General features: G+C 49.8%; 1 protein-coding gene across 1 annotated transcript in view; it reads right to left on the bottom strand.

Annotated features, from left to right (window-relative positions):
* Positions 1 to 3,220: 3,220 nt before the first annotated feature.
* CRY2 (cryptochrome circadian clock 2) overlaps positions 3,221 to 9,106 on the bottom strand; it is a gene marked incomplete at its 5' end in the record, with an annotated part of 23,575 nt that continues 17,689 nt past the window's right edge. Inside the window, 6 exons of the mRNA XM_010580210.1 lie at positions 3,221 to 5,202; positions 5,692 to 5,833; positions 6,350 to 6,439; positions 6,908 to 7,110; positions 7,268 to 7,419; positions 8,492 to 8,803. Coding sequence (XP_010578512.1) covers positions 5,694 to 5,833; positions 6,350 to 6,439; positions 6,908 to 7,110; positions 7,268 to 7,419; positions 8,492 to 8,803 — 897 coding nt within the window. The remainder of the gene's footprint in view (positions 5,203 to 5,691; positions 5,834 to 6,349; positions 6,440 to 6,907; positions 7,111 to 7,267; positions 7,420 to 8,491; positions 8,804 to 9,106) is intronic.

The raw sequence follows: 9,106 nt of genomic DNA, 5'->3' as shown, positions 1-9,106 counted from the left end.
AGCTGCAGGACAGATGTGGCCACAGCTGGAGGCGACACCCCGCACCCCGTCCCCCGCCGCACCGCCCGGGCCCTGGGAAACGCCGACCCCGGCGGGGCAGATGTGCCCACAGCTGGACCGACACCCCCTACCCGCAGCTGGAGGCAGAGCTCCCCCCCGGGCAGATGTGCCGCAGGTGGTGGCAGCAGCCCCGGAGCCTGGGGTGGTTGTGGGGGCCCCCAGGCCCGCAGCCGGCTGGCAGAGGGGCTGGACGCACAGGGCCACTCGCAAGGAAGGGTCTCGTCCCCAGTGGGGACACGGCTGGAGGCAGCAGGAGCAGCAGCTAAAGCCAGGCTGTGCTTTCCCACCCATGGCAGCTTTGCAGCACCCGGCTGGCAACAGGTCTGGCAGCCTCAGCACAAAGCCTGCCCTTATTGAAGCTGGCCAGGGCTGCAAGCGCAGCAAGCGGAATTAAAAAAAGCAGCTTATACACACGTTCCCCAGACACAAGGGAGAAAAAACCCACATCTCCAGGTTGCAGGTCTCTCCCCAGAAGAGGCAGACCCACTCTTGCATCCGGCTATGTCCCAGGGAGCATCTGATCTTGGGTGAATGCTCTTTGCGGCTACCCTTCCCCACCAGCCCAAGCAGCAGGTTTCTCTCCCCCTCCTCTTCTCCCCACGCTTTGCAGGCTCTCTCAGAAAACCGTGCAGATTGTGCTGTGCACAGTAGACATCAGTCTTTTTAGGTCCCAAGGCCACTTCCGTACCTGAACAGAACTTTTCGTATTCCCTGCATGGCCACTGTGCTCCCAGTTACTGCCTGACGGTCCTGGACAGGGTGGGTGGCACTGCTTTAGCAGTTCAAACTTTAAAGATACAGCACATCCCATCCATATTTCTCAAACCATGGAGCTGACTGCCATTGAGGCGATGGTATTAGTTCTTGGCCCAGACCCAGGACGTCAGCTGTTCCTCCAGAGAAGAGCAAGCAGAGCCCTCCAAGGCACACAGCCCTGCTCTCTCCCAGGAGCCTTGGTCTCCTGCCAGACAAACTGGAAAGAGATGTTACTCCTGGGCCAGCATGGAAACAAGCACACCCCCACAGGGTCACCACGTGCAGGTACCCCCGGGGCAGCCTCCTGAGGGGGGCTGGGTGTCCCCCTCACAGTTTGGATGCACAGACCAAACTGTCTTACGTGCACGACTCAAAAGACTCAGCAGCATTCATTCAGGGACTGGGGGAGCTTTGACACAGCTCCATCTCAAAGCATGAACTCCATCTACCAAAACACGATCCCTCTGCAGCATGGCTGTCGTTTGCCCTCTGACCTGGGGCAGAAGGTAAGGCTGCCTCCTCTTCCTGCAGCCAGATCATCACCAGCACATCCCATCTTCTGCTGGGACACCAAGCACCAAGAGCTCCCCCCCAGTCTGGTCATCAGGCCTTTCATCCCAGCCCTGGCTCAGGCTGGCCTGGCAGAAGACCTATTTTGGCCTTTCTGGCTGTGCTACTGCCAGTCACATCTATCTCCTTATACGCACGGTAGAGCCCGTGGCCTCTGGGAGAGTGCATGTACATCTCCTGCAAAATAGAGATGACACTTCTGCCCTAGCCAGTGTCTCTGCACACAAGGCACCTGCTGTCTTTCTTGTCTCTTTCAAATTGTCCAATTGACCATCAGGTCCACTTCAGAACAACCGTTCTCAGCCTTAAGTTAAACCTGAGGAAAGGTCATGTGCTGAGAGAGGTTTTCCAGCTTCTCTCCCCCAGCTGAACCACCTGATCTCCCCCCAGATGCAGCTGTGATACCAGAGTAGCACTCTGCTCTCTTACCATAGCCATCCTGCTCACTGCTCCAGTGGCCAGAGCTCTGGCTCCTATCTCTTCATATCCACGCATTTTCTACTTTCAAACCTCTCAGCCAGCCCCTCCTGAAGATGCTCTAGCTCCTTTGTGCAGACAGAAGAGACATGGGGGAAGGGAATTTCCCCAACCACCAGCACATGGAGCAGGCCATCACTCTTCAAAACCTGCCTTTTGTGTCTCAAAGTTGCTGAACAACTTCGACTGCAAATTTTAAAAGCTCATAGATGCAAAATATTTTGTGTCTTGGCTTTGTTGGATTGTTTGTAATAATCGCTTAGCTGGTGTTTGGACTGGCACTGTCTGAACATACCCAACTGAGACTAAGGCTCTAGAACTGCTGTTCTGGATCAGCCCCATTGCCGAACCTGGATGAGAAACTGCATGGCTACTTGCACTTCCTAAAGTCTTGCTGGTTAATAAGAAAGTAACGTACCTCATGTAATTCTCCAAAGAGGGGGAAAAAAAAAGTTCCAGTAACTGGGTGTACACAGGAGCACCAAGGAGGATGGCATAATGCACAAGCAGAACTTTACACCAACTGCATCCTAGCTTGTTACTAGACTGCTAAGCCACAGTGTATTAGTATCAGCTCATGACTTAGCTGAAGAACTGCAAGAAAAAAGGCTCATTCACTGACAGGAGACCCACATTGAACTTCTTTGCCTAGTGCCCACCCTCTCAGTTGAAAGGAGCCTCCACACCACCCTGGGGAACATCCCAAAAGCCACTACTCTCACAGCATTAAAAGCCAACTGCTCCCTCTTCCCAAGCAAAGAGTTCACCCCTATGCCTGCTTCGGGGGTGCCTGTATCAGGTCAGATATTGCCCGCTAGCCCGGAGACACAGAAAACAGTCGTTATCCCAAGAAATGGAAATCCCCGAACCAGCACCCATGTCATGCTGCTTGCTTTATCTCAGCCTCCAGCAATCCTCTGCTCCTTCCTGAAACAAAGATGGTATCTTCACTAATGGTTATTGACAGCTTTTTCTTTCCCCATGACCCGGTCAAGCCTTTTTGAACTCATTAACAGGTTTCTTGCAGGAAGTTTTTCCCTTACCTTTGGCTGGCCCTGTGTTTCTGTGTGTCCTTCCCAGTTCTGCTACCCAAAATGCAGCTCTTCCAGGTGCCACCATCCACATCACAGGCGCTGACAGAAAGCTTGCAAATGTGATTTCCTCCTCACCCACAAAGCCTTTTAAGAAATCACTTAGGAAATTTTGCCTCGCCTCCCCTTGGTTCCTTACCCCCATGGATCCAGCCCCAGAAATGCCACTTACGAAACAAAATAATTTGGATGACAGCAAAGAGAGGGTTAAAGACATTTATATAAAAAAAAAAAAGTCATATTTACAGACCGCTGCGTAAGCATGAAACTCTCCAGATGACAGAAGTCACAATTTCTGTAACCTAAGTGTACAAAGTGCACGTCTTTCCCCTTTCTTCACTCTGCAGCAGAAGACAGGTCAGGGCAGGGGGGTCGGGTCTCTTTTTCTTTATACCTTCTACCCTCAAGACAGTGGGAGTAAGGTCTGGGTCAGACTGAAGGAGACAAAACCTGTTGATTTCTGGGTTATCCACCAGGCAGACTCTATGAATAGTATTTTAGAAGAAAGTAAGGGCTGGAAAAGTGACTTGTTTACTTGGTCTGTCTGTCCAATGGATTCCCTTGGGAAAAGGAATCTAGGGTCAATGCCCCAGGGAGATGAGTGGGAAGGCAAGGTTATTCAGCTATTCAAGAAATTAACTCACAGACCCAATTCAACCACTTCAGGTTTCCCAGATACACTTGAGTCAGTTTCTATTCACAGCCCCATTGCTCTGGGTCCAAACACAGCCTCCAAAACTGAATCTGATTATCCCAGCCAGAGTGGGAAACAACGCCTGTGCTCCCCAAGCTGTTAGTTGCATAAACTCACATATAGCCCCACACTATCTGTGCCAGGCATGGATGAAAGGTTTTGGACAGCAAAAGAAAACAGTGCCAACAGCAGCCCATTGCATGGGATTAGCTACTTGATCTAATCCCTCTTGAAAACGGCCAGAAGAGAGGCTCTTCTGCAGTACTACCCTCCCTTGCCCCCTTAGGTGGGAAGGCAAGTAAAGGCACTCTGCCAGCACTGTGGTGAAATAACATGTAACAGGACCAGGCCAAGAAGTGTATGGTTAAGAGCCAGGGAAGCTACGCGATCATCCTGCTAGACTACAAAGCACCAGCGTGAATGCGAATGGCAAGAAGGAGCAGTGTGCAGGGTGTGAGGTTACAGGAATATACTGTGTAGAAACGTGGAACACAGATGCCAATACAGGAAAGAGCAAACATCCACACAGAATGGACAACAGACTGAGCCCGAGGAAGACTCACTTCGAGGAGCTGATGTGTAATACACCCCCTGTCAGTATGAGGCGCTCCACAGGCTACACACCAGACACTGGTCACTCCATTTGAGAGACCTCTCACTCAGGGAAGGAAATGCTGTAGAGTGCAGGGCCCAGGTGTAGCTCCCTTATTATTTGGGCCAGCAAGCTTCTGGGAGACTGCTTTACTCATATCAAGGCACGATCTTATTCTCTGAACAATTCCTCCTTCTCTCAGAGTCCCTCCCTCCCAGATGTTAAACTGCTCTGAAGCTGCCTGTTCCAGGCAACAGCACTATTGCTCACCTTGCAGCAGTGAGATTCTTTTACAGGGAAAGTTTTAAGTGCCTTTCAAGTGTACAGACAGTTTGTATCTCTTTGTTCTTGTGCTACAGTTGGCCTTCATTTCATTTCCATCCCACATGAGTACCACCTTCATTTACTCAGCATTTACATCCCTGTCAGTCTAGCCTAATGAAAGAAATACTGAGATTTTCCTGTTCTCTTGTAGGATGAGTACTCTATTTTTGACATTGTAGCAGCTTCCTTCTCAACCCCTACTATAATTTGAAGTAATCAGCGTACCTCACTGCCTAGTACCAGCAATGAGAAAGGACGTTCACTGTTTCCGAGATGCACAGATGCTGCTCCCTATGTCAATGCATCAAGTCACATGCACTGAGCCATTGTCAGAAAAGAAAGATACACCTGAGAGGGAACAAGCTGATAGAAGGCTCTTGCCCCCTTATATGTGGGCAGATTTTGGGCACGGCTGAGAAGAGACATATTTGGTTCTTTGGAGACCAGAAAGCCAAATATTCCCAAGCACAAATAACGCAGTGCCCTTTTGTGGCAGCTAATGGAATTACACATTTATATGAGACCCCAGATTTTCTGTTGTGGATCACAAGTTTCAGTCTCTCTGTGGCAGCAGTCCCTCCTCTTCTGGTCACCTCTTCAGCACTCTCACTCTTCAATTGCAAGGTGCTTGTCGCTGGCTGTAGGAGAAAGCAAAAGAGAGATTTTGCCTTGACCTCCCCCTGATACTGAAAAGTTGGCAGAACATGTGACCAGCTCCCTCCCTCCTGGGATCTGGAGCATTTCAGGCAGACAATTGGACCTGCTTGCTCCCCTCCCTCCAGCCTGTACCCTCACCACATCTTCAAATCTGGCTGCAAACCCACTCTGTGGAAGGAGAAGCAGCCTCAAATAAAGCAAACCCACGAACAACTGTGCTCTGTGATTGTTCTAGCAACAGGGTACTGCTCTCTGCTGGACAACTGAGTTAACAGCTTGTCAAGCAAAAGCAAAACAACCAGAGGGCAGACCACTGCCAAATTACAGGGCTATGGTATTACAGTAAGGAGCCGCCTCTCTCCACAAGCAATTCCATTTTGTGCATTAAAGTGTAGGGAGCAAGTAAGATTGAGCCTTGCTAGCTGCCAGAACAAAGTCGTTTAGGCCAGATCACACCAGAGACTACTCACAATCATAAACTCTTGCCAGGGATCTCTGGAGTGGGGAGACCTGTCACTTTGGCTCGTTTATACAGTTCTTCAGTGCACAGCTCTTCTGCTCCCTCATGTTTGCGCTTTGGAGAAGCCTGCTCTGCTTGTGACAGCCTCATCGCTGTAGAGGAAGAAGAGTCATTGCAACATTTCCCCTGCCTTTAGATCTCACAAGTACACCCAAGCCTAACCTGCTACACAGCAGGGAGAAAGAAGAATACGCAGTGCACGAGCACAGAGAGACGTTGCCACTGCCTCCTTGAAAACTTTTGAAAAATATTTGTTAAAAGCAGAATAATTAAGTCTCCCAGAACAAACAGAAGAGTACCGTCTGATGGAGGACAGCTTAATTATACCTGATTAGCCCCTACAGTGATCTGCACTTCTCCCTTAAGTGGCTGCATATGATCCCATACAGGCAATAAAAGATTCACTTTAATGAACTCCTATTCTTCAGCCCTTTTAGGAATAAAGGCTCACTGGGGACTTCTGAAGAAAGCCTAAAGGAAGGTGCATGGGATCTATGTTTTCCTAGGTACACACCCTCTTCTTATCAGAAAAGGATCTCTCTCTCCTGCTCGTAGCCTTTAAGTTGACATGAAACTATCTCAGAAGCACACAAATAGCTCCAACTCACCCGTATTGGTGCTGCAGCCTTGCCCTGAAGCTGAGTCTGTGACTGGGCCACTGAGATCTTCCACACATGAAGGGACTGATGCCAGTAAACCTAGGGAAAGGCAAGAGGATCATAGTTAAGAAACAAAAACCACCTGGGGTGGGAGAAGCCTTTCACAAGGAAGTGATCACCAACCAGCACATCCATATCCCAAAGCAGGATGAGTTCAGACCTGTGCTTACCCAGTGCTGGCCACCAGCAGACACTGTGATCTAGCAGCGTATTTATTTAGGATGCTCTGCCTAGGTTTTTTTTCCAAAGTGGAGAATGGACCATTGGTGGCATACGGATGGTGCTGTGCCATCACCAGCTCTCAAAACTAACCGAACTCCGCTCTTAGCTGTCCAAGAGCTCAGTGGAGCTCTCCCTGGAAGCCAATTGAGCAGCTTTGGCAGGGGCTGCTTCCTCTTGCAAGGACTGGCCAGAGAGACAAGTGCTATCTATTCTAAATCATGACGCCTCCTCCTACCATTTTATCTCCTATTAAAGACACAATCTTTTGCAACTGCTGGTGCTTACAGAGTCCCCTATAGCGCGAGAGCTGCTGGTAGATCTGCTTCATGCGTTCGATGTTCAGTCGGCTGGTCTCCGCGTGGTTCACCATGGGTTTGGGGTAGTCCACCCCAATGATGCACTTGGCTGCCTTCTGCACAGACTCTGGGGCATTCCATGGTTCGTAGATGTACCGTGAGGGGAAACCCTTTAGTTTGGGCAGATACCTCCTGCAACACAAGTAAGAAGATGGACAAGCAACACTTAAAAGTGCAGCAATGCAGCATTCACAATGCACAGAAAGCACCATGCATCTGTCAGCTACTGAACGACTTAGGCTCAGAGATGAAGCAAGAAAGAAAAAGAAGCTCCAGTCACATCACTTACTTAACATAGTCACCACTGGGGTCTGTGCGACGTCCAAAGCCCACGGGGCAGTAACAGTGAAAGAACTGCTGGAAGAACGCACTGCACGATAGCCACATCCAGCTGCCTGCATTTACACTAAAATCTGCATCCAGCAACAATTCGTCAAATACCTGTAGCAATTGGAGGAAAAGGCAGTGAGAGCTTCCCCAGGCTGGACTTTGGGGCAGGAGGACCCAAGATGCTATTTCAAATGGCAGGCACTGAGCTGTCAGAACAGCCCCTAGGAACCAGAGCAGCAGCAAAGAGGTGATCTGCTGGCTGAAGCCAGTTGGCTGGTCAATATATCTCACTTCCTGATGATTTCAAAATGGGAAGCACTGTCTGCTCATGCTGATAAAGCGCTGGCTTATCTCTCATGCAGCTACACACTAAACCACTACCTAGTGTTGCAGCAAGCCTTGCGTATTGATCCTAACCTGGGAGGTGTAACAAGTGCAAAGCACCAACTGTGGGAAGCAGGCAGATGCTGCACAGAAGAACAAGCACCACAGCAAGAAGGAAGAACCCCTCTGAAGGTCCCAGAGCACACTGCCACTGAGAGGCAGACAGGTTTCAGCAGTAACTCACTCACATCCATGCACAGACACTGCGCTTTTAGCATCTGACCCTATGACACTTTCAACTACGCTCTGCTTTATCAGCTTTGTGACAAGATGCCCCTGCCTCCCGTTTTTTGCATAGGGCAATATGTACACCAGATAGGTTCAGCTGTCTGTCCCTTCAGATAGCCCAAAAGGAGGGTCTTTTACCTCTTTCCTTGAGAGACTCTAGACTCAGATTTCACAGGCATGGAGCGTTCCCTGACCGGCACGGTGATAGATTATACAATGAGGAAAAAGGTCCAGTTATAAAGTGGCATTGAACTTGCAAAGAAAACAGATGGACTGAGTGAACTTTTACAAAAAATAAACCCCCAAAACCCCAGGCCGTATTTACCAGTGGGTCCCGCTAACATTTAGTTACGGTTAGTGGAGACTCTTGATACTGTCAGAGCCTCACGGTAGAAGGCAGAAATAAGTCAGGCTGTTGGCAGGCCAAGAGCCTGCCAGCAAATCCTCTCTTCCACGCAACTTTTACATGTGAAGCAAAAGCCATACCTGTGTGCCCATCCTTGCAGTGAGCGCCAGGGAGACTTTGTTTTTCTTATGGCCTCCTGCAAGCCTCTGGAAATGCCACACTCACCCTGACTCCTGACTCCCAGCTGATCCAGAGGTCGCCCCTGGTCAGGAAGCAGGCCACCGCATGCCTGGCCAGATGATGGATCCAGCCTTCCTGTCTCAGTTGGGTCATGATTGCATCAATCCAAGGGAAGCCTGTCTTGCCCTCTGCCCACTTTGCCAAGGCTTCAGGATTCCTGTCCCAGGGGATTTGGATGCAGATGGGGTTCCCCTCCATACGATCAAACTTTGGGTTGTTTGTGGCTGCTGTGTAGAAAAACTCCCGCCACAGAAGCTGTCCGTAGAGAGAGAGGGGGGGGGTGCTGTTCCGCTTCACCTGTGGAGGAGGGAACAAGGGAATTCACAAGCAGGGCAGGACTGGCTTCATTAAGCTGAACTGTAGGGCACCCATACAATTCCCAAGTCAGTTACTGACAACTGCTCAATTTCAGATCATCCTTTACCAGAAACCCCAGGTGGTGAAATTAGAGCACTGCTTTTAGCTCAATCAGTAGTACACTAATGAGACTTGGAACAACCCAAAACTAACAGCAAAAAGCTCTACACTACTCATGACTGTCCTGGTTTCAGCTGGGATAGAGTTGTCTTCCTAGTAGCCGGTACAGTGCTATGTTTTGAG

The sequence above is a fragment of the Haliaeetus leucocephalus genome, unplaced genomic scaffold (genome assembly GCF_000737465.1).
Source record: "Haliaeetus leucocephalus isolate CR32 unplaced genomic scaffold, Haliaeetus_leucocephalus-4.0 Scaffold696, whole genome shotgun sequence".
NCBI classification, from domain to species: Eukaryota; Metazoa; Chordata; class Aves; order Accipitriformes; family Accipitridae; genus Haliaeetus; species Haliaeetus leucocephalus.
Note: the sequence above shows the minus strand (reverse complement) of the source record. Positions and strands in the feature narration are given on the sequence as shown.